Genomic DNA, 27661 nt, shown 5'->3' with positions numbered 1-27661 from the left:
GGAGGAGACCGGCTGGCCACTCACCTTGGAGCATGGCGGAGGTGGTGTAGTAGTTGAAGGGGACGTTTTTGATCATGTACTTCTCCTGGTCCAGGGATCCCAGCTTGTCTCCCATCAGAACAGACTTCCCCCGTCCCGGCGTTCCCCACCAGCATCACGGGCCGCCGGCGTTCCAGGAGCCGGTCCAGGAAGTAGCGAACACGGATGGTCTCCGTAGTGTGGACCAAACACGCCTATAGCAACGGGGAGACAGACACCGATAATCAATCGCCGATCCAGAGGTATTTCTCATTTGAGATATTCCTCTTTAACTGTTTATTCTTGTCTATTTCCCTCTTTATTTTGTTCCTTTGTTTACTTGCATTCTGTTCCGCCCTGCTGAGAGCAAGAATTGACTTGCCTTCGATTATAGAACATATTTACAATATCTCTCTCACTCCTTAACCATTTCTTGCATATTCTCCATAATTAATGCTTTTTTTTTGACAATTAAAACTTTTTACTGGAGATTTGCTGCAGTAAATTCAAGGTTTGAATTTCCACACTACATATTTAGTTCACTAAGAAATAATTGGCTTAATTTGGTATTCATTTATGAATCTTTGAAAAGTGCTGTGGAACTCAGAGACTATTAGAAGATGACTGAGTGGGGGTGGTATAGTTGTGGTTCTGTACCTGCAGAGGGATGTCTGAGTCCAGCTGGAACACGGGCACCATCTTGGACCAGGGCTCAAACTTCTTGGTGTCGGGGTCGATGTAGCAGTCGAACACGGTGCCGTTTGACGGGAACTTGATGGTTTTAAACTCCGTCACCCACCACTTGCTGAACTCCACTCTGTAGTCCACCAACTACACACACATACGAGAAAGAGGGAGAGAGAGAGGGAGGGAGGGAGGGAGGGAGGGAGGGAGGGAGGGAGGGAGGGAGGGAGGGAGGGAGGGAGGGAGGGAGGGAGGGAGGGAGGGAGGGAGGGAGGGAGGGAGGGAGGAGAGACAGAGAAAGAACAACACTATAAATCATCTCGATAAATTCCAAAACTCATTGAGGCGCGTAAACACTGCAGAAAGGCACCTCTACCCATAGACCCATGTCCACTCCACACACAGGCACCTCTCCCCATAGACCCATGTCCACTCCACACACAGGCACCTCTCCCCATAGACCCATGTCCACTCCACACACAGGCACTTCTCCCCATAGACCCATGTCCACTCCACACACAGGCACCTCTACCCATAGACTCATGTCCACTCCACACACAGGCACCTCTACCCATAGACCCATGTCCACTCCACACACAGGCACCTCTCCCCATAGACCCATGTCCACCCCACACACAGGCACCTCTCCACATAGACCCATGTCCACTCCACACACAGGCACCTCTCCACATAGACCCATGTCCACTCCACACACAGGCACCTCTCCCCATAGACCCATGTCCACTCCACACACAGGCACCTCTCCTCATAGACCCATGTCCACTCCACACACAGGCACCTCTCCCTATAGACCCAGATGCTGTAGATCCAGAGGTGGAGGAAGCTCCCTCACCTTCCTGGTTGCGGGGTGGCCTCTCAGTGGATCAGCTTCAGTGGGCCGAAGCAGAAAGTAGAACAGAGCCCCTGTTTGGTCTGAAGTAGAGACCCCCCTCCTCCCTCCATCCCCCCATCCCCCCACCCCCCCCCCCCCTCCGCCACCCTCCGTCTCCTACGGGACCACACACACAGAGCTTCTACGCCCATGTACCACACGGCAGGGCAAAACCCTCCGTCCATTTGAGCTCTTTAGACAGAGTAAGGCAGCCCTGCCCTGCCCCCCCACCCCTCTCCGACACCCCCCCCCCCCCACCGCGTCATCTCACGGCCACCAACTTTCCCACCAGCTGCCCCCCCCCCTCCCTCCCTCTCTCAAGCCGTTCCTTAGTCAATAAAACCACTTAGCATTTAAATGCTCCTCAGATGGGTAGCGCAAAACTGGAGCGCATCTGTGTGGCGAGCGGGGGGAGAACGCCTCATCCCATAATGTAGACGGACGCGCCTACGGTACCGGCGCTGCCCGGGTTGCTTGGCAACCCCTCGTCACAGCCTGAGAGGTTCGGAGGGAGCCTGTCAGTGGAGCGTGTGTGGTGAGCTCGCTCAAACCCCAGAGGAGCTGGGTCTCTCTTATAAACATGCTTTTAAAAATGATCTATTACAACCAGCGGAAGTCACACCAACCCCAAAGAAAGTGAACTCTCTTTATGGGAGCGACGAGGAGGACGGGAGGAAGAGGAGGAGGAGTAAGGAGAAAAAGGAGCATGAGGGGAGAGGGAGAGGAGAGGGAGGAGAAGGAGGAGCAGGAGGAAGGTGAGGAGGTGGAGAGGAAGGAGGAGGAGGAAGGAGGAGACAGGGAGGGGGAGGAGAGATGGAGGAAGAGGAGGAGGAGACAGGGAGGAGAAGGAGGAGGAGGAGGAGGAGGAGGAGGAGGAGGAGGAGGAGGAGGAGGAAGAGGAGGAGGAAGAGAAGGGGCACCAGTCTTACCTGGTCCTGGAACAGGGCTCCTCCGAACGCCCAGACGGCAGCGAAGACGAAGAAGAGCTCGTACAGGTCTTTAGGGCAGTCTGGAGGCGTGTTCTCCGGGGTCAGCAGGCTCTCCAGCAGGTGGCACAACATCTGGACCACACTCTGCTCTGGGATGGGCAGGATCTTCTTGAACCTGGACCGGAGCAGAGCACACTCTAACAATCTGCCCCCACACACACACACGCTCTGCAAAATACACACTGAAGCACAGACTCACACACACTGCACAGAGACACGCACACTCATTCACCGACACACACGGACACGCACGCCCTGCGTGGGTACACACTCACGCTTTGCAAGGATGGCGCACGCACACACACTCTGCAAGGATACACACAGTCTCACACTGATACACACAGACTCACGCACACCGCACGGATGCGCACAGATACTCACATAACACTCTCACATTCGGCACAGTCACACTCGAGCTCACAACTTCTTTTTCATGTGATCTTGGTTTCACCTGGCAATGAGTAATTATAAGAATATCAGCTTGTTTACATTACCAGCCTGTAGAGAGTCAAAAGACCTCCTGTGGGGATGTTAAGTGGGATTAATTAAAATAATTGATCCTTCTCTTTACCTCGCCTTTTCTCACTCTCCCCATCTCATCTCTCCCACTCTCTCTTTCTCACTCTCTCCCCTCCTTTTGCCATCTCGCTCTCTCACTTACGCTCTCTCTTCTCACTATCTCTATCTCTCTCTCTCTCCTCTCACCATCTCTGTCTCCCACTCTCTCGTTCTCTCTCTATTCACTTTGTATATTATGATCTGGTTAGGAAGGTGACAGCGTTCATTGCTGTGTGGGGGCAGTGGGGTGTCTTGGGGAACAGTGCCAGGTGCGTCGTTAGCAACCAGGCGTGCACTTTCGATATTTGTTTCCCATCTCCTATCAGTGATCTGTGTTTACTCGGTTGATTTCTGTAATGGTCCGTTTTAACTAGCCGCTATCTGGCAGGTTTGACAGCCCAATAAAGGCTTTGAGAAACCGACAACTCTCTCTCCTCTCTCCTGCTCGATATCTCTCGCCCCTTCCGTGCTGTGGAGACACGTGCTGTCCATTTATCTACTAGACATTGTGAGGGGGTCCTCGGAGACAGGTACCTTGACCTGAAGGTGTCCAGGCATGAGGGAAGGTACTTGTCAAACAGGATAGTCAGGTTGGCCTTCTCTGATTGGACCTCCCTCCTGTCGATCCAACTGGACACGGGTGGGTTCCATCCCAGGTCTGCTGGGTTTATGTACAGGATGCCTGGAGGGACAAACAGAACTGTGGTCACCATAAGGTCTTTGATGTCGATATGAGGGAGAGAGGGAGAGAGGGAGAGAGGGAGAGAGGGAAGGAGGAAGAGAGGGAGAGAGGGGGAGAGGGAGGAGAGAAGCAGAGGAAGGAGAGGAAAAAGAGGAAGGAGAGGAGTAAAGAAGGAAGAGAGGAGGAGAGGTGGAGGAGAGGAATATAGAAAGAGGAGGGGAGGAGAGAGGAAGGGAGAACGGGGAGAGAAAGGAGAGAGGAAGGAGATGAAGGAGAGGACGAGAGAAGGGGAGAGGGAAGAGAGGAGTCCACAGAGGAACGGAGGGGGCCGGAGAGAAGGAGAGAAAGAAGAGAGGAAGGAGAGGACGAAAGAGGAGGAGAGAGAGGAGAGAGGAGGAGAGACCAGGAGAGGAGAGAGTGCTACCTGCTCTGGACACTGTGGCGGGGGTGGCCGTGCGAAGGTGACTGATCTCAAACACCAACCTCATGGTGGGGTTCAGAGGGATGCGCTCATTACTGGCCAGAGTCAGCACCTACACACACACATATACTATTTACTTGTCATGGAACCGACACACACTTGGATGAGCAAGCACACACTCTTCCAATGTGATGAAACACACACGCACACACACACACCTTGTTGTCGTCCATGACAGTGTTGAGAGACTCGATCCACATGGGGTCTATGTCTCCGTCCAGAACGATCCACTTGGGCCCAGTGTGGCTCAGGTTGGCCAGCTCACGCATGATGTTGGAGAACAACCCTGCAACACACACCAGTCAGTACAACACACACACACCAGCCCTGCAACACACAACAGTCAGTACAACACACACCAGCCCTGCAACACACACCAGTCAGTACAACACACACACACCAGCCCTGCAACACACACCAGTCAGTACAACACACACACACCAGCCCTGCAACACACACCAGTCAGTACAACACACACACACCAGCCCTGCAACACACACCAGTCAGTACAACACACACCAGCCCTGCAACACACACCAGTCAGTACATGTGTGCACATTGGTATGGTAACTCACCGTCCTTCCACTCCCTGGTTGCCGGGTTGATGATCCCAAACAGCTCATCATTGGTCACGGCCTTGGGGTTAAGATCCGCCCACACAGGCCGGCGCTTCATGTTCTGATAGGTCCTCTGGAGTGACCTCATCACCTGACTCTTCCCCGTGCCGGCGTTACCCACCACAAACACAGAGTGGCGCACTGCCAACAACTCCTCCAGCTGCACCACCTGGGAGAGAGCGATGGAGACAGAGAGAGATAGAGGGAGAGATGGAGACAGAGAGAGATGGAGGGAGATGGAGATGGGGGAGGGAGAGATGGGGGGAGAAAGCAATGGAGGGAGAGAGAGATGGAAAGAAGGGGGAGAGTGAGGGAGAGAGACATTGAGATGGGGGAAGAGGGGTGGAGGGAGATGGATATGGGGGAGAGAGGGAGAGAGAGATGGAGGGAGATGGAGATGGGGAGAGAGGGGGAGAGAGAGAGAGATGGAGGGAGAAAGAGACAGTGTGAAAGAGAGAAATGGAGGGAGAGAGATAGAAGGATAAATAAATGGCAATGGCACAGTCTAGTATTCCTGGGATTGTTGGGTGTTTGGTTTATACTGCTGTGCAGCATGGTGGTGCATGTTTAGGTGCACTGCAATGCAGCACGGCAGCTCAGAACACGCAGCTAACATCACGGAGCACGGCTGGAGCGGTCCTCACTGATTGCACACGAGCACACACGCACGCACTGACAGACATCCACACAAACACATACGTGCGAGCAAACATATGCAGACACACAGAGAAAAAACGCGCACATTTGCAGACACGTGCAACTGGACACATACTGACACTCAGACACACACACACCATCTTTAGTAGCTACAGGTTCATATCTCTTTACACCTCCATATCCAACAGGTTATTATGAACCGCACCGGAGACCCCGTCCGACAGAAGGGGGAGGAGGGGGGAGACGGAGGGAGGGGGCGAGGCAAGGAGGGGTGATAAAAAGGGAGAGTTTCTTTCCCGGCTCCATACACAGAGATAGTGTCGGCTGCTGAATCAATGCCATTGAGCGAAAGCCCGCGTTCTCCAGTATCTATTCAGGCTCTCAGCAGTCCTCAAAGAGCCCCCAGATCACTCTAATGTACTGCTACCCGGCCAGCACTGGGAGCTACGCAAACTCCCTCACCTCACCCCCCCCCACCCCCACCACCCCTGAAATGAAAGAGGAGCACAGACAAAGGCCGTAAAGTTCAAGGTCTGGAGATGCCTCGCTGTTATTGACCCCCCCCCTCCTTTCACACATACACACATACACAAACACGCACCTTCCGACAACCCCTTCTCCTTCCTTCTCACACGCACACACACAGACGCACGTTCCGGCCCCCCCCCCCCTCCCCCCCCAGCTCCCTCTCCTTGTTGGTTATTTCCATGGCCGCCTGACACAATGGCAGGGTTAAGTGGTGTCTGGCTGCGCTGGCCCGCTTGATGCAGTGTTATTATGTGCCTCTGCTGCCTTTGTGACCTGCTACAGATTGCACTTATTTCCCCTGGACCTGCGTTGTGGCGTTCTCTGACATCCAAACCGCCTCTCTAACACCTTGCGTGTGACAGAGAGAAAAATATATAAATATAGACAAATAGAGAAAGCGAGTGAGAGATAGTGTAGAGAGAACGAGAGGGAAAGAGATCAAGCAAGAAGAGAGAGAAAATATGTGTGTGTTTGTCTGTCCATGCAACATAATAATTTGAATCAGGCGTGTGTTCGAGGCGCCCGAGGACCCATCAACCCTAACCAGAGGGTGTTCATGTATTTGCCCGATTCATCCAGGAGCTCAGACCTGTCTGACATTAATGCTTCCCTCTGACAAAGACCAACCGCGGTTAACAGCTTTTTGAGAGAAGTTAAATAAAGCCAAGAGGGAATGATAACACTGCGATGGATGTGGGTTATTATGGGCTGCTGCTTCTGTAGTAGGACCTCAGGGTTGTGATGGTTACCGGAACCATGGAAACAAACTGTTGGCTCAAGTCCACGTCTTGGGGTGGATTCTTGCTAGAATTGGTACGTTATAATGATGTAAAAATGTGTTTTCATCCAAAACAACATTTGCCCCACAGAGAGATTTGAACCTGTGATCTATTGAGCTGCAATCAAGTACTCTCCCACTGAGCTAAATCCGACCTGCTCAACCTCTGGGAAACCAGCTCACCTTGAGCACAAAGTTGTCCTCCGCCTGAAGTTTCAAGTCCAGGACAGACTCTCTGACGACCTTCTCAAAGTCCAGGTCCCTCTTCCGGGGCACGTCCAGGGCTGGAAACAGGTCCCCGATCAGCCCCGTGAACACGGGCATGTCATCCGTCACGATCTTGGGGACGTTGAAGTCCCTCAGGGCCCTCATCAGGACCTGGTCCTCCGGCCGGCCCGGGTCCCCTCTCTTCAGGGAGCCGGCCACCACCAGCACGGACTTGATGGCGCGCAGGCCCCAGTCGTAGTGGTCCTGTACGCACACACACGCAGACACACACACACGCAGACACACAGACGTTGAATACAGTCAATGGGGTCCTGAACACCGGGGAGGGAGGGGGATTTGGGGGGCGGGGGGACGGAAGGGGAGAGGGGGAGACGGAAGGAGGAGTCCAGTGGATGAGAGGAGTGGAGAAGAGGAGGAGGAGAGGATGGGAGGAGGGATAGGGAGAGCAGAGGAGGGGGAGAGAGGATGGAGAGGGGAGGGGTGACAGAAGGAGAGGAAAAGCCAACAGGAGGATCGCAGGAGAGAAAAGGGGGAGCGGAGGAGAGGTGGAGAGAGGAAGACTGAGAGGAGGAAGACAGGAGGAGAGAGGACAGGAGGAGAGAGGACAGGAGGAGAGAGGACAGGAGGAGAGCGGACAGGAGGAGAGAGGAGAGGAGGAGAGAGGACAGGAAGAGAGAGGAGAGGAGGAGAGAGGACAGGAGGAGAGAGGAGAGGAGGAGAGAGGAGAGGAGAGAGGAGAGGAGGAGAGCGGACAGGAGGAGAGAGGAGAGGAGAGAGGAGAGGAGGAGAGCGGACAGGAGGAGAGAGGAGAGGAGGAGAGAGGAGAGAGGACAGGAGGAGAGAGGAGAGGAGGAGAGAGGACAAGGGGAGAGCGGACAGGGACAAGGAGAAGATGAGGGCAGAGATTTGTTGAGACGCCTCTTCCTCGTTTTACTACACAGTGAATCTACAAGGACTACCCACTCCACTGTCCTATAATCAACGACACTTAGACACTTAATTAAAAGAAGATTCTTCACTCTCCACTACAGTCCTTCCATTGATTTGCACTTTCAGCCATTAAGAATCTTGCTTACTGAGGCAGTGGGCTCATTATCATCCTGCATCGCAGCAGCTAAATTGCTAATGTTAGCAAACTTCAAAACAAAACTCTGATCACTTTGAAAAGCCCTCTCTCTAGAAAAAAAACAAATTCAAAACAACCCTTTCATCGGGGAGGGGGATCTCGAGCTTCATAAAACTACAGTAAAGCGGAATAAGCTAGCGATGGCACCTGAACTTCTCTGGCAGATGAGGACGTTCATCCATAATTGAAAAGTCACAAAACCCAAACCTAAGACATGGGCTTACACAGTCTCCTCAATACTGAGAATGACTTTCCGGCACCATCCATAATTGATCTGTTTGCCCAGAAACATCTAGGATAGGAACTCCAAGTCAGACATCAGGAGAGGACATCTCCTACCTTACAGTTTTTTTTATTCGCTTTGGTACTATTCTCACAAGTATGTGGTAAACCTCACAACTGTTAGTACAAAACTCAAAGCAGATCATCAAAAAGTCTGTTTTTTTTCATGTAATCACATGTTCAATTGACAAAGTACAATGCACAAAATTACACAATCACTTTTTCACCACACCTAATCAGTGTGTCATCAAAGAAATATCTTTCATATGAAGTAATTGTCTTTCACAATGCAATACTCACAATACTTTTGATATGCTTCTCATCTAATTTGCGTAAATACATTTGACCAACACTTAATCCAACTGATCTTAATGGTTAATCACTGAACCGTTTGGTAAACCTATATATTTTCATTTCAGCAATAAACAGTATATTGATTTTGAGAACTACAGAAATAAAATGTGTTTTTGTACGAACATATAAATTAACCACACATGATGAATACTCGTTATTGCTACTTGATTTCAGATTGGGGTAACCACAATTGGTCATTAGATATACGTAAAAGTGGGGGCGTAAACACTGGCAATTTCTTTCAACATAGCAGGATAGACAGCAAGGAATAGGAAGAGCTTGTGGACAAGGGATCCGTCAGAGAGGTGGGCATGAGAGAGGTCAACAGAGAGGTCAGAGGGGTGGGCATGGGCACCAACAGAGAGGTCAGAGAGGTGGGCATGGGCACCAACAGAGAGGTCAGAGAGGTGGGCATGGGCACCAACAGAGAGGTCAGAGAGGTGGGCATGGGCACCAACAGAGAGGTCAGAGAGGTGGGCATGGGGCCTCTAAATGTTATGTTTTGTTCTCATTTAGTTACATATAATAGAAAGTATACCTATGTTACAATTATATCTGAAAAATAGTACAGTAAAAACTACGTAATTTGCCCAAATGATTGTAGACGATGTCTTCATTGATCCTTCACTTGATTACACATAGGATGGATATTTTGGAAATTATTATTTATTATGTAAATGTGAGTAATGTAAGTGTATTGCCTAATGTGAAACTGTGTAATCTGTCTTTTACATAGTACTGTAGCATATTAATTTAAGCACTTCTAAGGCCGATTTGAAACATGTATCTTGCATTGTTTGCTGTTGGATGAACTGATTGTTAAAAGTACTAAACTGAAAGAAGATCATACTGTTGTGTTTCGGTGATTAAACCAAATGTTCCCATTACATATTACAATAATCTTGTGTTTGAAACAATGATTATGTGGACTGGAAACATGTGCAACTGACTGAAAGCATTCCATCAGGTTTTGAAAGAATGACTAGCTGCGTTACAAGTGTGATCAGTTTGGATTTTTGTACTAAGAGTTTTGAAAATGTACACCTTACTTGTGAAAATAGTACCAAAGCGAATAAAAAAAACTGTAACATCTTAACATTTACATCAAACTGTCATTTTGATCCACCAGGGTTTGGAGGGATATCTTGATGCTGTGTTTGATCGAAAGCTGTTCATATCAATTGTGTTCTTTAAGTCAATACAAACAGGACACAGGCTTTTTTGTCCAGTTTTATGGCTGACTGACTGACTGGCCAACTGGTTAACTGTCTGAATGACTGACTGGTTGCCTGACTGACTGACAGATTGATTGGTTGACTGACTGGCTGGATGACAGACTAAATGACTGGCTGACTGACTGGCGTGCCGTGCAGGTCTACCTGTTTGGACAGCAGCTCTTTACACAGCGTGTAGAGGGTGATGAACTTCCTGGCCAGGACCCGGGCGTCTAGGAAGCCCTCCGCCACCAGCATGATCTCACAGATCAGCTCAAAGTCTGGCACCACCATGGCACACGGCCTGAAGGGGGCACAGAAAGAGAGAGAGAGAGAGAGAGAGAGAGAGAGAGAGAGAGAGAGAGACATCACGGGCGGTGAAAACAGAGGGATGGTTCAAGAGAGACACAACACAGACAGGGGGGGTGAAGAGAGAGAGAGCGATAGTTAGAGGGCGAGAGACACCGCAGAGGGCGAGGGGATTTGTGAAAAAAGGGAGGGGATGATTAGAGAGATTCAAAGAGAGACGCCACAGCGAGGGGGAAGATGAGAGAGAGAGCTACAGAGACACACAGGGGGGAGGATGAGAAGTCAAAAGAAAGAGAAATGGTTAGAGACCAATGGAGAGACAGCAGAGAGACAGAGAAGTGAAATAACAGAGGGATACAAAGCTACAGCTGGACAGGGAAAGATAAGTGAGGTTACCGAGAAGGAGAAAGATGGAGAGATGGTGCAGAGAAGGAGAGATGAAGAGAAAGAGATGGAGAGAGATGGCACGGAGATGGAGAGATGGAGAGAAAGGTGGAGAGGGAGATGAGAGATGGTGAAATGGAGAAAAATGGAAACGGAGAGAGAGAGATACGGAGATGGAGAGAGAGATGGAGATGGAGAGAGAGATGGAGAGAGAGATGGAGAGAGAGATGGAGAGATGGAGAGAGAGATGGAGATGGAGAGAGAGATGGAGAGATGGAGAGAGAGATGGAGATGGAGAGAGAGATAGAGAGATGGAGAGAGAGATGGAGAGATGGAGAGAGAGATGGAGAGAGAGATGGAGAGATGGAGAGAGAGATGGAGATGGAGAGAGAGATGGAGAGATGGAGAGAGAGATGGAGATGGAGAGAGAGATGGAGAGATGGAGAGAGAGATGGAGAGAGAGAGATGGAGAGATGGAGAGAGAGATGGAGAGAGAGATGGAGAGAGAGAGATGGAGAGAGAGAGATGGAGAAGGCATGAGACAGAGGCCTCTGGGCCCAGTGCCTGGAGGAGGGGGTGACGGGAGAGCTCACAGCTTAGTCAGAGCAGCAAGAGTGGAACATGTTAGATTAGTGAACGCCAAAAACAACAGCTGCAGCCATATCCAGGGAGATGTGTCCTCTCAGATAATGAGATCCTGACTAAGAGCTCATTGCATCCGTTTGCCACAGTTTCTACAGAGAAGAGCCACAATCCAGCTTTCTGTGGTAGCTGAGTATAACTTAAGTACTTTCTGTAGTACCTGACTGTAACTTAAGAACCGTCTGTGGTAGCTGAGCGTAACTTTAGTACTTTCTGTAGTAGCTTGTGCGTTTGTGTGTGTCCGTGTCTACGGCAAATAGGTGTATGAATCAACAACAATATTACAAAAACGAGAGAGATCTCTCCAGTTACCTGAAGTGGAATTTCAGAGTTTCCACGGTTACCTGTGGGAGGCTTTGGAGATCTCCAAGGTTACCTGAAGAGGGCCTTGTGGGATCTCTACGGTAACCTGAAGAGGACTTTGTGGATCTCCAAGGTTACCTGAAGATAACCTTGAGGGATCTCCATGGTTACCTGAAGAGGGCCTTGAGGTTCTCTGGCAGCTCGGTGCGTCCAGCATAGCCGGGGTTCATGGTGATGAAGATTCCCACGGAGGGGAACAGGTTCACCTCCTCGCCCATGAAGTTAAACCTCTTCTTCTTGTCCCGGATGGCATCCTGGATGCTCTTCACCTGCAAGCAGAGGAGCAGGTCACACGCTGAACAGACACTGTTAGCGTGGTCCAGAGAGAGAGAGAGAGAAAGTGAGAGAGAGAGTGAGAGAGAGAGAGACCGACAGGGAGAGGGCAATTGGCCTTTGGCAACAATGCTCACTCATGCATGCCAATAAAGCATTATTTAATAGAAAATTGAGAGAGTGAGACAGAGAGAGAGATACACACACAGAGAGAGAGACAGTGATAGACTGAGAAATAAAGACAGAGAGAGTGAGAGACAGAGACAGAGAGAGAGAGAGAGAGAGAGAGAGAGAGAGAGGGAGAGAGAGAGAGAGACATAGACTGAGCAAAAAAAAATGACAGAGAGAGTGAGAGAGAGACACAAGAGAGACACAAAGAGAGACAGAGCCAGAGAGAGAGAGAGAGAGCCGGCCGGGGGTGAAACAAGACATCCAGCAGAAGTTGTCAGTGTCCTGGGCTGCACTCTAAAGCCCCGGCTGGCTTCATGAATGGAACATGTCAGCGGTGAAACAGCCAGGCAGCCCAGTGGAGCAGGCGGTCGCGGGCCAGCAGGCAGCCACAGATCAGCCAGTCAGACCAGGACAACGGGCACAGTCAGAGATAGATGCCAGCACCAGCCAAGCGATTGAAGAAGAATGAGAAGGAGAATTCATTTATATCTGGTGGGGAAAAAAACTCCCTGCTGTTTGACGTCTAGGGTTTAACTGTCTGTGAGGTTGTGCAACTATGTTAATACACGTGGGTGTGTCTGTTTTGAGTGCATGCACCTACGGTGGTTATGCATGTGTGTGTGTGTATGTGCATGTATGCATGTATGTTTATACTCACGCATACTCTGCATCAACACACGCACACACTTACCCATACACACGCACACACACACATACAGTATAAACACACCATGCATACACACGCATACACACACATACAGTATAAACACACCATGCATACACACACACATACATACACCCACACAAATATACAGTATAAACACACAGTGCATAAACACACACACACACACACTTCAACATACAGCTCCCCCGCTCCACATTCAGGATGGGCTCTGGTATCTGTCGTTCTTCTGAGGTGCTGAGAGAGGAGGCAGCTTCCGAGGCAGCTCGGAGGCAGGTCTCATGTTCGCCGTGTGTGAGCGCCTCCTCAAGGTCTGCCGTGCCTTCCTACAGCTGTCTGATCCCTTATTCATTGAGGCACGCTGACTCGCCTGAACTGTGCCAACACTTTAGGATTCTCTCTGAGTGAGCGAGAGACAGAGAACACTGGGTTCCTGGTGTTCCCTGGGCTGGCAGGGGTGAGGCAGGGGGAGGCAGGGTGAGGCAGGGTGAGGCAGGGGGGAGGCAGGAGTGAGGCAGGGGAGAGGCAGGGGTGAGGCAGGGGGAGGCAGGGGGAGGCAGGCTGATGGACAAGGGGAGGGAGGAGGAGGAAGGCTGATGGACAAGGGGAGGGGTGAGGCAGGGGTGAGGCAGGGGGAAGCAGGGGTGAGGCAGGGGGAGGCAGGGGGAGGCAGGGGGAGGCAGGCTGATGGACAAGGGGAGGGAGGAGGAGGAAGGCTGATGGACAAGGGGAGGGGTGAGGCAGGGGTGAGGCAGGGGGGTGACAGACTGATGGACACAGTGGGTCGATGAGTGGCCTGACTGACTGACAGGGTGTGTGGAGTTTCTCTGACGAAGCAGAGCCTTGAGCAAGAATCCATCATCATCACCACCGCCATCATGATATGAACGGTCCTGATCGACTGTACCGCAGACCACCATATCACCAAGACACCATGTCTGAACCCCCTCTGAGAGGACCACTACAGAGACCACAGGGTGGGGGAGGAGGGGGGGGGGCAGAGAGAGGAGGAGGGGAGAGGGGGAAAGAAAGGAGAAGAGAGACTGAAGGGAGAGAGAGAGAGAGAGAGAGAGAGAGAGAGAGAGAGAGAGAGAGAGAGAGAGAGAGAGAGAGAGAGAGAGAGAAAGCGCAAAGAAAGCGCAAAAGAGGAGCGAGAGATTGAGAGAGGAAAGAAAGAAAGGAGACAGCAAAGCAGAGGCCGAGATCAGAACTGCCAGGCTGTTAGCACGGCTAACTAGCTACAGTAGAAGCATGTCATTTCGATAAATCATGTATAGATATTGTGACACTTGAAACAGATGCTTCAGCTGTTTGTCATCAGACGCTCAATAAAGAGTCATCAACCAACTCATCTAAGTAAATAAAGGGCTGAATAAATCACAGCTGTTTGGGAAAGCCCTCAACTCGATAACAGAGGTGGTTGTGAGTATGTGAGTCTGAGTGCATGTGTGTGTGCGTGTACGTGCGTGTGGCGTGTGAGTGCGTGGTATGTGTGTGTGTGTGGGGCATCCTCACCTGAACAGCGACAACGGAGAGCACCTCCACTGAGATCCTGTTGAACTCGTCGAAGCAGCCCCACGCCCCTGTCTGAGCCAGGCCCTTATAGATGTTCCCACACGACTGAGGACACACACACACACACACACACACACACAGGCACACAGGCACACAGGCAGGCAAGCAGGCAGGGAGGCAGACAAACATTCATTTAATAACATCATTTGTCAAAGCCTGTTTGTGCCAGTGTGGCACAGGTAGAAATGCCAACACCCACGTTCAGTATGATCCAAACTGTGTGTGTGTGTGTGTGTGCGTGTGCGTAAGCCTCCCTGAGACACACAGGGACAGGACAAAGAAGGGATCCTACTTTTCCCAATTACAGGCTCAAGTTAACCTCCTCTGACGCAAACCAAATATGACTAGAGTATTGATCTGTGCGTGTGTGTGTGTGTTGTCTCCTGTTCCTGGGGTATGTTTTCACTGCTCCCTGACACCTCTCTGCAGTGTGTGCAGCAGGGAGCAGTGTGTGTGTGTCAGAGAGCAGTGTGTACGTGGCAAAGCCGTGTGTATGTGTCAAGGAGCAAAGTGTGTGTGTGTGCGCATCGGAGCAGTGTGTTTGTGCCAGGGAGCGGTGCGTGGTGTGTGTCAGGGAGCGAGGTGTGTGTCAGGGAGCGAGGTGTGTGTGTCAGGGAGCGAGGTGTGTGTGTGTGTCAGGGAGCGAGGTGTGTGTGTGTGTCAGGGAGCGAGTGTGTAGTGGAGAGAACACCTCTACACTATAATAATGGCCCTGTCTAGGGAGGCAGGAACAAGCTGCATGAGAAGATTATGTTTACGTCTTCCTTGACCGCTCCTTACGCAGGGAGGTGTGTGTGTGTGTGTGTGTGTGTGTGTGTGAGTGCGTGTGTGTGTGAGTGGGGAAGACAGAGAATGCAACATGAATACAGAAGGGGGTTTATGACATGGCTTAGCAAAGAAATAAGTGTTACCATCAGGGTTGAACTAATCTGCCTTCCTTCAAGTAGAGGGAGAAGGAGAGAGGATGGAGAAAAGGAAGGCGAGAGGAAGGAGAGAGTGAAGAGAGGAAGGAGAGAGGTAAAAAGATGATGCCTGATTAAATCCCCCCCCACACACACACACATACAGCACACAGTACCTTGTAGTCCATCTGCTCGGAGCAGTTGAACACGTAGACCATAATGCCGAGCGCTCGGCCTAGGTCCTTGGTGGTCTCAGTCTTCCCAGTACCGGCTGGGCCGGCCGGAGCCCCACTCATGGTCAGGTGGAGAGACTGGGTCAGGGTGATGTAACATCTGAACAACACACACACACACACACACACACACACACATACAGACACACACATACACACAAACCAAAAAGCACAATCCTCAATCCCCATAATCAGATCTGTCACCACCAATCCACAACCAATCAAAGCACTCACAGCAAACCACAGCAACAACAATCATCCAAAGGAACCCTGAATGGGTGGAGGGATGAAGACTAGCCGACCTTCCTCACCGCGCGGGGCGGGCGCTTTTTCTGCGCGGGATAACCAGCTGTGTACCCAGCAGATGGTTCAAACATGATCGCGGTGTCGGGTACGGAACGAGCCACGGAACATTCCGGAAGACAAATGATTCCATCTGGGTGCCGTGCATCATCTCCTTGAAACGAGACCGCGAAGCAGTCTGTCTCGGGGACTGCGGTGAACTCGCCTCTGACTAACACAGAGAGTCCAGAGGAGGAGGAGGAAGAGGGGACCTTGTGATGACACAGTGACTAAAGAGCATCCCTAGATCCGCTCTTCATGCATATTCACACTGTAACAACCTGAACGGCGTTACATGAAACAGCTTGACAGAGAGAGAGAGGAGAGAGAGAGAGAGAGAGAGAGAGAGAGAGAGAGAGAGAGAGAGAGAGAGAGAGAGAGAGAGGAGAGAGAGAGAGAGAGAGAGAGAGAGAGAGAGAGAGAGAGGAGAGAGAGAGAGAGAGAGAGAGAGAGAGAAAGGGGAGAGAGAGGGAGAGAGAGGACAGATGAGTCCACGTGCTCGGTGTTTACCGATCCCGCTATCTCCCACCATTGTCTCTGCTTTGTTGCAGCTTCACAGGGGATTGTGGTCAGCGGGACGGAGACCAGAGAGCCCGACACGGCTGTGTGAAGGCTCGATTTAGAGTCGCGCAATCATCTCTGTATGCTTTAAGGCTTATCAGCCCTCATGCAGGCTGGCTGCCTCAGAAGAGCCGTTATCAAGGCTTCACTCTGGCTTTGTGGCAGAGAGTACAGTCATCTCTCATGGGTGCTGGTGGTGGGTGGATGATAAAGATGGAAAGGTACTACGCAGAGAGACTTCGCCCTTCTCTCCCTCCGTCTCTCCCCGCAGGCCCAACTTCCTGGTGTGCTTGGTCGTCAGGGAGGGGATGACCAATCACGAGACAGTTTACCTATCAGTCGGTGGTGTTGACCAATCACATGATACTTTACCTATAAATTCAGAAGTGTCTTGACCAATCACAACCCTTTTTAGGAGTTATTTCAGTAGCTTATTTCAGTCAGAAGTATGTTGTCCAACCACACCACCCCTTAGTCAGAAGGGGTGCTGACCAATCATTACGTAGCATACGTCAGTCATGAGGGTGTTGACCAATCACAACACCCTTGATCTTTACCTGTCAGTCAGAGGCGTGATGACCAGTCGCGGGGTGTTTCCGAGGTACTCGTAGGAGTAGAGGAAACTGGGCGTCGCAGATGTTGGTGTGAAGCAGTGCTTCTCTGTCTCTCCCCAGCGGTGACGCAGCCTGAGACAGCCACACAAACGCCTGGGAGCTCTCCACCTGGGGGGGGGAGGGGGGGGGGGGGGGGGAGAGAGAGAGAGAGAGGATTAATGAGAGAGAGAGATGTGGAAGAGGGGATTAATACCGTTTTTTCTCAATTGCTAAGACACATTTCTTGAATGTGTACTGTGTTTTCTCCAAACTCTAAACACACATCTTCATACTTACACTGTTTTGGCCAAACCCTTGGCTTTTGACCCAAAATCAAACACTGTAGTCAAAACCATATTATCTGTCGTATAAACCTAACTTTGCATTCAAAATACACACAAAGCCCTCAAATAAATTCAACCTTCTGAATACCTTTTAGACACTGCTGGGAGGAATTGAAAACACTATTATAAAAAGCTTTTCAAGAACCATTGACTATAACGTGTCCTTGAATTTTAGATATGTTCCACCTCATGAGTTTGACATGATGTAAATCATAAAACTCACAATTACTGCAACTGTCCTTCTTACAGGCTGTTTATTTTCTATTATACAGCAATTGCATTTTGAGCTCTTGTTACTGTAGTAGTCACAGTATACAAATAGTAGTACTGTTAGTCAACAACACAAATGTATTGCTGTAAATTGTAATTTGGGGAACAAAGGCTAAGAAAACAAGGATATAAACAAATCATCATAGGGATTTCTGTCATAGTGTGGCATGGATCTCATTTGAGATTGTTGTTCTTCTTCCTCTTCCTCTGCCTCTTCCTCTCCCTTGTCCACCTCCTCTCATTTGGACAATTCTTCCTTTTCTTCTGATATTTTCATCCATGATTTCAAAGTACAGATGAGCTTACCTTTGTATTCATTCCAAACCCCTGACTGCTTGTTGAGTATATTTGCTTGTTAGTGCTTACACATGGATAATTGGTTGGTAAGGGTGTTTGAATTGCGCTGTTTTGGGTTTACTTATCAAATGGCAGTGTTTTCTGAATGACATAATGGTGATAATTGTGTCTTAAAGTAAGAGGTGTGTTTAGACTTTTGCAAAGAAGTGTGAATGAACCTGAGAAATGTGTCAAAAAGGGTAAATTGTGTTTAAAGATTGGGGTACATGGTCTTTCTGCTGGGATTTGGCAAAATGGTTTTGTGGGGATGGCTTACACATACCATTTTTGTGTGTTATCAATCGAGAAAAACTATAAGAGTGTGTGTATGTGTGTGTGAGAGAGAGAGAGAGAGAGAGAGAGAGAGAGAGAGAGAGAGAGAGAGAGAGAGAGAGAGAGAGAGAGAGAGAGAGAGAGAGAGAAGAGAGGACAAGGAAACGGCAAAAGGCAAAAGGCAAAAGGCAGAAGACAGGAAAAAACGAGAACGGAAAAGAAAAAGAAGATGGATGGATAGATAGAGAGAGAGAGAGCGAGAGAGAGCGATAGAGAGAGAGAGGCCGAGACACAAATCTCCCCGTCCTTTATTTCTCCCCTGCGAGCCTGTCACCTGCCACGGCTGCCCATGCTAACACACAGCCACATGTCACAGCTGTCCCTGTCCCGAGTCACCAGGCACTGCTCACCTGCTGAGCGACGATCTCCCCCGCCCCACCACAGGTGTTCCTGAGGGGAACCCGAGGAACCCCGAGGAACCGCGTTCGGCCTCACCTTCTGAGCGATGATCTTGGCCACAACGTCCCTGGCGTGCACGTCGATGGTGCAGATGGTCATGACCTTCTGCCGGTCGCCCCGGCGACAGCTGTCCAATCAGCATGGAGATGAGGGTGTTGAGCTGCGCCACCTGCTTCTTGTAGTAGTCCTTCATGGCGTTCTCGTAGCCCTCCTCCAGGCGCGAGAACGCCATGCCCACGTCCAGGGTCCCACCAGATCTGGGTGCAGGTGAGAGCCACCTGGAGAGAGACGAGGAGGGGGGAGAGAGGGAGGGAGAGGGAGAGAGAGAGAGAGAGGAGAGAGAGAGAGAGAGGAGAGGAGAGGGAGAGGAGAGGAGAGAGAGAGAGAGAGAAAGAGAGAGAGAGAGAGAGAGAGAGAGAGAGAGAGAGAGAGAGAGAGAGAGAGAGAGAGAGAGAGAGAGAGAGAGAATGAGAGAGGGGGGAAGGGAAATAAAAATGGACACAGAATAAAACACAGACAGATAGGGCGAGAGAGAGATAGACAGAGATAGAGAGAGGAGAGAGATTGGAAAATGAATGGGGGAAAACAGAGTGAGGGAAAGACAGAGAGACAGAGTGTGAGAAAGAGAGAACATCTTTCCGACACATGACATTACTGTGCTGTTGTGTGGTTGCTGGAGGCATCCTGGGAGATGGAGTCCAGTACCTGAGCAGGGTAGTCAAACAGCCACTGTTCCCTCGGTTTGTCCTCGTACGCCATGACCGCCTCGGTCATCTCATGGCGAACCGTCGACCTCATGGTGTCCAGAATGCGGTTCAACCACACCTCAAACCTTGAATCGACACATAGACATACACACAGATGGATTCCGAGCACGCAGACACGCACACACAAATTCAATATTTTCCATATAACAGTTCCATAGAGGTGTACTGTAGGTCTACGCATAAGTGTATGACCCTTCATAATAATGATTTCCTATCGTTACACTTAGTAAAGCGTGTCTTGCAGTAGCAGATAAACACCATCCAGTATGTAGTTAAACATAGACATATTTATTATGGTTTGATTTGTGGGCAATATATACTGTACTATATACAATATTTACTATAACCCAAAGCTCGTCAGTCTTTGCTACTTGAGGGGTCAAGACCTCTCCATCGACTTAAAGCTTCGTGATGAGTAGAGGGGGATGGGGTGGGTGGTGGGGGCGCTTCACATTCTAGTATATTCAAATGTTCTTCATTTAGCAGACGCTTTTATGGAGAATGCAGGCAGGGATCCCGCTCACTTTCCCTTTGAAAGACTAACAGGCAAACCAAGACTGGTGTTACCAACGGGGGGAGTGAGGATAGATAAACAGAGAGAGAGAGAGAGAGAGAGAGAGAGGAGAGAGAGAGAGAGAGAGAGAGAGAGAGAGAGAGAGAGAGACAGAGAGAGATACAGACAGAGAGAGAGCGAGACAGAGAGACAGAGAGAGAGAGAGAGAGAGAGATACAGACAGACACATGGAAAGACAGAAAAAGATAGAGAGACAGAGATACAGACACAGAAAGAGATACCGACAGAGAGAGAGAGAGAGAGCTACAGACAGCCAGCTGTCAGTGGAAGGTGAGCAGGCTTCTCTCAGTGTGGTGGTCCAGTCTGGTCCAGTACCTGACCAGTGCAGTCGCAGGGCAGGTTGAAGGGGGACATACTCGTCCTCCTTGCTGTACATGCCCAAGCCTGTCTTGGTGGCGCTGCCCTCTGCGTCCAGCTCAAACTCCATCCTGGCCATGTTGTCAAACAGCTTGGAGAGGTGCTTCTGGACCTGATGACACACGGGGCAGAGTAGGGAACAGCAAAGGAGAATTATTTGGCAGGAGAACCCATCACAGGAGAACCCTGCCAGAGGAGAACCCACCAGAGGAGAACCCACCAGAGGACAATCCCATGGAGGAAACCCGCCCTGGGTGAGAACCCACTAGAGGAGAACGCCCTAGTGGAGAACCCATCACAGGAGAACCCATCAGAGTGGAACCCACCAGATGACAACCCATCAGGAGCTTAAGAGTTGATCTGCTTCATTATACTGAAGTGGATTTAAAAGTGGACTGACTGGTGAACGTTAATTGAGTGTAGAAGTGGTCCTCAATGTCAGAGTGATTTATCTGTCAGCTGGGTGCTGCAGTAATTATATATGTATATATCCAAGGTGGGGCGATGTCCATTATGTTCTAGCAGCAGGTGTGTAGAATCACATGGAAATCTAGAAGCAACAGCGCCCCTGAGTGGACTGCCTTTGTACTGCAAGAGTAAGCATCACACTTTACATTCCCTAAAACGAACATTGCTTAACACTTGACAGTGTGTGTGCCTGCATGGGTAAATGTGTCTGTGTGTAACTGTGCGTGTAAATGAACGTGTGTGTGTGTGTACCTGGTGGGGGTTGGTCCCGTTGGACAGGATGTCCAGCAGGTCTGCTGAGGAGATGAAGTAGAACCTGGGGAAGGCCAGTCGCTTGGTGTCCAGGTACTCTGCCAGGGCCTTCTCACACAGGGACAGTCTGCACACACACACACACACACACCATGCATGCACGCGCACACACACACAGGAGCCTCGTGATTGTGTGTGCGTAGGGAATGTGCAGTGTGTTTTTAGACACACACACACCCCAAGACATGTTGTCCCAACACGCAGCACAACACCAAACACCCCCCACCTCCCCAACACATCCACACGCACACAACCCCCCCCCCCCTCCCTCCACCCACCGTCCCGACCAGCCCCCGAAACACAACTCCCCACACACGTTCCACCCGAATACTTCACCGCCACCCCGGTCCCCACTCCCCCACACCACCACACCACCACTCCCCCACACCCCCACACCCCCACACCCCCACTCCCCCAAACCCCCAAACCCCCCACACCCCCACTCCCCCCAAACCCCCACTCCCCCAAACCCCCACACCACCACACCCCCACTCCCCAAAACCCCCACACCCCCACTCCCCCAAACCCCCAAACCCCCACTCCCCCAAACCCCCAAACCCCCACACCACCACTCCCCCTAGCCCCCCACACCAGCATTCCCCCACTCCCCCCCCCCCAGCCGCCCGTAGCGCTCCGGAGCCCCACCTGCCCTGGGCGTCCCTCCAGCCTGCCGAGCAGGCCCGGCTTGCTGGTGGCCTCCACCACGTTGGGCGTCTCGTGGGCTGCGTTCGCCAGCTCTTTGAAATCTGCATCAATCCCCTCGAAGCGCTTGGAGTCCTGCAGTTTCACCGGGGATTCAGGCCAGGGGATTAGGAGTCTCGCAGGGGGGCGGGGAATCACACAGACTTAATAAGAACCATCTGGGCTGGCGGCACAGATAGGTACCATGGGGGGATATTAAGGGGGTGGTGTAATATTGTGATGAATGAAGGAGGACCGCAGGACTTTTCATTAAGGAATCCTTAATTGGAGTGTCGGTTTGCAGGTGTGGTGTGTGTGTGTTTTTGCTGTTGTTGTTGTGTGTGTGTCTCAGTGTGTGTGTGTGTGTGTGTGTGTGAGTGAGTGAGTGTGTGTGTGTGTGCATATTCTGTATATTTATTCTGTATTATGTGTGTGTGTGTGTGTGAGCGTGTGTGAGCGTGTGTGAGCGTGTCTATTCTGTAAGCCTGTGTGTGTGTGCGTGTGTGTGTGACCTCAGGCAGCTGGGAGCGGATGTCTTCCGACCCGATGAAGATGCTCTCCAGGTGGGACCAGGTCCTCTGCACCTCCAGCCACATGGAGATCACCGAGTCCGCCACCGACAGCTTGCGTTGCCACGACGACACCTCCTCCAGGAAGTGGGCGATGTACTTGGAGGACATGAGGTTCTGCAGCTGGACCTGGTTGTCCTCCAGGGTCTCGATCAGCTCCTCGTCGGAGCGCAGCAGGGGGACCTGGGTGCGGTGGTGAGGCTCGTACTGGAACTGCATCCCTGGAGGACAGCAACACAGCCACCGGGATCAGTTGACTCCACAACTTGACCACAGACACACACACATACACACACACACACGTGTACACCCAACACTTCTCCCCCATGCACACACTCCAACACGTACACCCACGTCCAGCGTAACACTTCTCTCCTGTGCACACACCCGGACTCATCTCTCCACACACACACGCACACACACCCACACACTTCCAACACATGCAACACCTCCTCCCCTCACACACCCACACAGAGATATGCAGTCCCATTTTCTTTGTAGAACCTCATGCGCTGCAGAGATAGATAAATACCGACCATTCCTTGAGTCTTGATCTTCTACTGCACGTTCTATAAGCTGTATATCTGTGTTGCTTTCGATTAAAAATGAACCTGCTAAACGAATGACAGAAAATGTCAACATGTTTCAAAGTCCACCTGTCCAGATGGAGTTGAGCTCTGACAGGACCTTCTCCATGCCCATCTCCTTGACAGCCTTGTCCACAATCCCCCTCACCTCCTCCTCAAAGCAGTGGAGGTTCAGCTCCAGGAGGTCAGCCAGGGTAGTGTCCTGTCAACAAGACAGCCCTCTGTCACCCTGTCCTGCTCACAAGACAGCCCTCTGTCACCCTGTCCTGCTCACAAGACAGCCCTCTGTCACCCTGTCCTGCTCACAAGACAGCCCTCTGTCACCCTGTCCTGCTCACAAGACAGCCCTCTGTCACCCTGTCCTGCTCACAAGACAGCCCTCTGTCACCCTGTCCTGCTCACAAGACAGCCCTCTGTCACCCTGTCCTGCTCACAAGACAGCCCTCTGTCACCCTGTCCTGCTCACAAGACAGCCCTCTGTCACCCTGTCCTGCTCACAAGACAGCCCTCTGTCACCCTGTCCTGCTCACAAGACAGCCCTCTGTCACCCTGTCCTGCTCACAAGACAGCCCTCTGTCACCCTGTCCTGCTCACAAGACAGCCCTCTGTCACCCTGTCCTGCTCACAAGACAGCCCTCTGTCACCCTGTCCTGCTCACAAGACAGCCCTCTGTCACCCTGTCCGGTCCTCACCACCCTAGTGTCACAGTATTTAGCAGTGCTTGTTGACAGTTTTGTCAATGATAAGTACACACGCTTATGGCAGGAGAGCTGAAAGCTCCAACACGCACACACAGTATAGCCACGCACACACACAGAGACAAAACCACACACACAGACACACACAGGCAGAATACCCACACAAACACACACACACACACAAGCAGCACACACAGCCAGCACGGTACTTAAACAAGAGTCAACACATGGCCTTCCGAATCAGAAGGCGTCTATAGAAGCCGGGTCAGAACCTGGTCCATGGTGAAGCGAACCCCCGTGGCAGACATGAGCTGGTGCCAGTGTCTGGGTCGTATGGCCGGGTTCTGGAGCTCCGCCACGGCCCGCAGCGACACCAGCAGGTTCTTCACCTGGCTGTCCAGACCGGAGAAGGCCTCCCAGGCCCGGACCTACAGAGGCGGGGGGCAGGGGTCAGAGGTCAGGGACAGCACACAGGTCACTCAGTAGCAGAAGAGTAGTGCGAATACACTCACGACCTGTCCTGTTCTCCTTCTCCTCCATCTCTTCCTCCCCGCCCCTCCTCCTGTCCTGTCCTCTCCCACAACCCCCCCCCCCTCCCCTTCCCCTCTCCTCCATCCTCCCCTCCCCCTTCACCTCCTTATCCAGGCCTCGGATGTCTTTCGAGAAGTGTTTGCACTCCGTCTCCATGTCCTCCACGTTGATGTCCCTCCAGGGCGTGGTCCTCCAGGCGGCCATGCTGGAGTTCACGGCCGAGATCATGTCCCAGAGCTCCTTCAGCAGCTGCACCTCCCGCCTGGAGAGAGGGGGGTTGGCGGGGCAGTGGGCAGGGGGAGGGAGGAGGGGGAGGGAGGAGGGGAGGGAGGGAGGAGGGGGAGGGAGGGATGTTATTGGTGGGGAAGGGGCAGGGGGAGGGAGGAGGGGAAGGGAGGGAGGGATGTTATTGGTGGGGCAGGGGCGGGGAGGGGGGGTTGAGGGAAGGCCAGGGGTAGAGGGGTCGGGGGGTAGGGGGGCAGGGGAGGGGGTGAAGGCAGGGCGGGGCGAGGATGGGGGTCGTGGAGGGGGTGGAGGGGAAGGACAGTTAGATGAGATCAGAGCACCAGGGGATCACTGATTCTGATTTGCATAAATTATACATCAGCTATTCATTTTATATCGTTGAATCACTGGCATAGTTTTCTCCACTGTTTTTTCTCCACTGTTTATAAAAAAATTTAAGTATTGGAAATGCTCATTTGAATCTCAACCACCTTGCTTGCCACCAGACTCAGCAGAATCTCAGCAGAAAGCATGCTGTTTGGTGTAGAGCTAGGGTTCATATGTGTACAAGAAGCATCCTAACAATTCTGTTTATACAGGCAGATAACTAGTCCAAGGTTACGGTGAGAGAGTTGTGGAGACGGAGGTGAGTCAGGGAGGGTGTTGTCTGGTACCTGCACTGTCTCAGCTGTCTGTAGTCAGGCACGGTGACCTCAAACAGGCTGGCGGACTCCACCAGTGCGGCTCATGACACCCTCTTTCTCCTGGATCTGTCTGTGGGACGAATCCAGCATCTGGTAGGATGCTCACTGTCAAACCTGCCGAGAGCACACACGCACACGATACACACGACCCCCCCCCCCACACACACACACACACACACACACACACACAATACGCACACATTCCCAGAGACAAATGCACACGCAGTCAGTCATGTACACTACGTTGTCAGTTACTACAGCGTTTTGTCCGAGCTCCAACCAAGTTCCACACCGTAAGAAGGTGTTCTCAATCATGTCTTGCCACCCATGACAACAGCATGACCTAGCCCTGACAGGAAGTACCCGTCACCCATGACAACAGTATGACCTAGCCCTGACAGGAAGTACCCGTCACCCATGACAACAGCATGACCTAGCCCTGACAGGAAGTACCTGTCACCCATGGCAACAGCATGACCTAACCCTGACAGGAAGTGTCCGTCACCCAGCCAGGCCACCGAGGAACAATTACCCAGTAACAATAACTCTCTCGACATTAACAAGGAAATAATCACCACGTTACGAGGAGCACAATTATGCACATAACTAATGAGATCATTAGAGGCATGATGGAGAGCCCCTACCTGTGAATTCATTAACATTATGTAAAGTTTCAATTAGCCATGTCTAATGTGCTAGACTGTAGACTGCACTATGCGCTGTCAGAGTGATGTGTGAAATGGTGGCCCTTTCATAGCTTGTCTTCACAACGGTGTCCAATGACTGATGAGAAAGGCTTGTACTCCACCCAATTAAAAAGTGTTTCAGCTCCACCCAATAACAGTTTTTCAGCTCCACCAGTCACAGTGTTTCAGCTCTACCCAGTAAGTGTTCAGCTCTACCTAGTAACAGTTTCAGCTCTACCCAGTAAGTGTTTCAGCTCTACCTAGTAACAGTTTCAGCTCTACCCAGTAAGTGTTTCAGCTCTACCTAGTAACAGTGTTTCAGCTCTACTAGTAAACAGTGTTTCAGCTCTACCAGTAAGTGTTTCAGCTCTACCTAGTAACAGTGTTTCAGCTCTACCCAGTAAGTGTTTCAGCTCTACATTTACATTTACATTTAGTCATTAGCAGACGCTCTTATCCAGAGCGACTTACAGTAAGTACAGGGACCATTCCCCCGAGGCAAGTAGGGTGAAGTGCCTTGCCCAAGGACACAACGTCATTTGGCACAGCCGGGAATCGAACTGGCAACCTTCTGATTACTAGTCCGCTTCCCTAACGCTCAGCCACCTGACTCCCCCAGCTCTACCTAGTAACAGTGTTTCAGCTCTACCCAGTAAGTGTTTCAGCTCTACCTAGTAACAGTGTTTCAGCTCTACCCAGTAAGTGTTACACCACCCAGTAAGTGTTTCACCACCCAGTAACAGTGTTTCAGCTCACCATAACAGCGTTTCACCTGAACGGCCCCGTGTTTGCGGAAGTGTTCTCTGAAGGCGTGCTGCTCCACGTCGAAGGAGGCACATTTCCTGCGCAGGCCGGCCACCTCTCTGGCCTGCAGCGGAGCCACCTGCTGCTTCACAAGCACCGCCTGCTTCTTCACGTTGGTCCACTTCTCTGGCAGCTCCTGCGCAGGGGAAACACACACACTCGAACTTGAACTCGAGACACACACACATGCAGAGACACATACATGCAGACACACACAAACGCAAAGTGGTACTTTTTACCACAAAAACCTTTGTATTTCCCAAACCATGCTACGGAACCTTCCGGAAAACAATAGCAACAGTTCCAGTGGGAGGAGTTAGAGTGGTATAATACTAATAAATAGGCCTTTAAAAAAAGACTTTTCATGTCAGACAATAAAAGTGTCCCTTGCTGATTGCAAGCACACCAACCCAAAAGATCCTGTGTATGTCTGAGATAACGACGCCTTGCTGACAGCGAGCGCGCTAATGACGAGCCAAGCTGAAGCAGCGCAGCACATGCTCCCTGCCTGCTACAGACCCTCCAGCTGTTTGTAGACGGTGTCTGGCAGCTCCTGCTCGTAGGTCTTCAGCAGGGCGATGGTGTGCTGCAGGGGCTCAAACATGGCGTCCGTGGAGGCCTGGCGCTCCTTCACGGCCAGCAGCTGACCCATGACCCCCACCAGGCCAGCGTAGTCCCCCTCCTCCACCCTGCGGCCCAGGCCCGCCTCCGCCACCGAGATGAACTCCTCCAGGTCTGACAGGCTGGCGGCGGGGGGGGAAATATACTGATGTTAGATCTGTGTGTCGCTATGCAGTGGCAGGAAGAGGAGCTCTAGATGTAGATGCATTCGCCATAGGTGAATGTACATAAGTCAGATGTAGATAGGTACATGTAGATGGATGAATGTGTTGCGAAA

General features: G+C 51.3%; 2 protein-coding genes across 2 annotated transcripts in view; both read right to left on the bottom strand.

The window, feature by feature from the left end:
* The window catches only part of pts (6-pyruvoyltetrahydropterin synthase), a 228003-nt gene that overhangs the window by 32703 nt on the left and 167639 nt on the right, over positions 1 to 27661 (bottom strand). The window lies entirely within an intron of this gene.
* dnah9 (dynein, axonemal, heavy chain 9) overlaps positions 1 to 27661 on the bottom strand; it is a 73207-nt gene that overhangs the window by 32746 nt on the left and 12800 nt on the right. The window contains 32 exon segments of the mRNA XM_067245162.1: positions 25 to 130; positions 132 to 233; positions 676 to 849; positions 2524 to 2698; positions 3676 to 3823; positions 4248 to 4356; positions 4463 to 4590; positions 4880 to 5090; positions 7068 to 7355; positions 10254 to 10392; positions 11898 to 12055; positions 14428 to 14532; positions 15566 to 15722; positions 17083 to 17210; positions 17212 to 17247; positions 18837 to 18917; positions 18919 to 19047; positions 19049 to 19078; positions 19506 to 19630; positions 20456 to 20489; positions 20491 to 20610; positions 21219 to 21345; positions 21924 to 21937; positions 21939 to 22055; positions 22472 to 22749; positions 23185 to 23317; positions 24086 to 24241; positions 24447 to 24606; positions 25244 to 25314; positions 25316 to 25374; positions 26722 to 26921; positions 27279 to 27506. Of these exon segments, the coding sequence (XP_067101263.1) occupies positions 25 to 130; positions 132 to 233; positions 676 to 849; positions 2524 to 2698; positions 3676 to 3823; positions 4248 to 4356; positions 4463 to 4590; positions 4880 to 5090; positions 7068 to 7355; positions 10254 to 10392; positions 11898 to 12055; positions 14428 to 14532; positions 15566 to 15722; positions 17083 to 17210; positions 17212 to 17247; positions 18837 to 18917; positions 18919 to 19047; positions 19049 to 19078; positions 19506 to 19630; positions 20456 to 20489; positions 20491 to 20610; positions 21219 to 21345; positions 21924 to 21937; positions 21939 to 22055; positions 22472 to 22749; positions 23185 to 23317; positions 24086 to 24241; positions 24447 to 24606; positions 25244 to 25314; positions 25316 to 25374; positions 26722 to 26921; positions 27279 to 27506 (4226 nt within the window).

This window comes from Osmerus mordax, chromosome 10, assembly GCF_038355195.1.
Source record: "Osmerus mordax isolate fOsmMor3 chromosome 10, fOsmMor3.pri, whole genome shotgun sequence".
Taxonomy (NCBI): domain Eukaryota; kingdom Metazoa; phylum Chordata; class Actinopteri; order Osmeriformes; family Osmeridae; genus Osmerus; species Osmerus mordax.
This window is presented reverse-complemented; position numbering and strand designations above follow the sequence as displayed.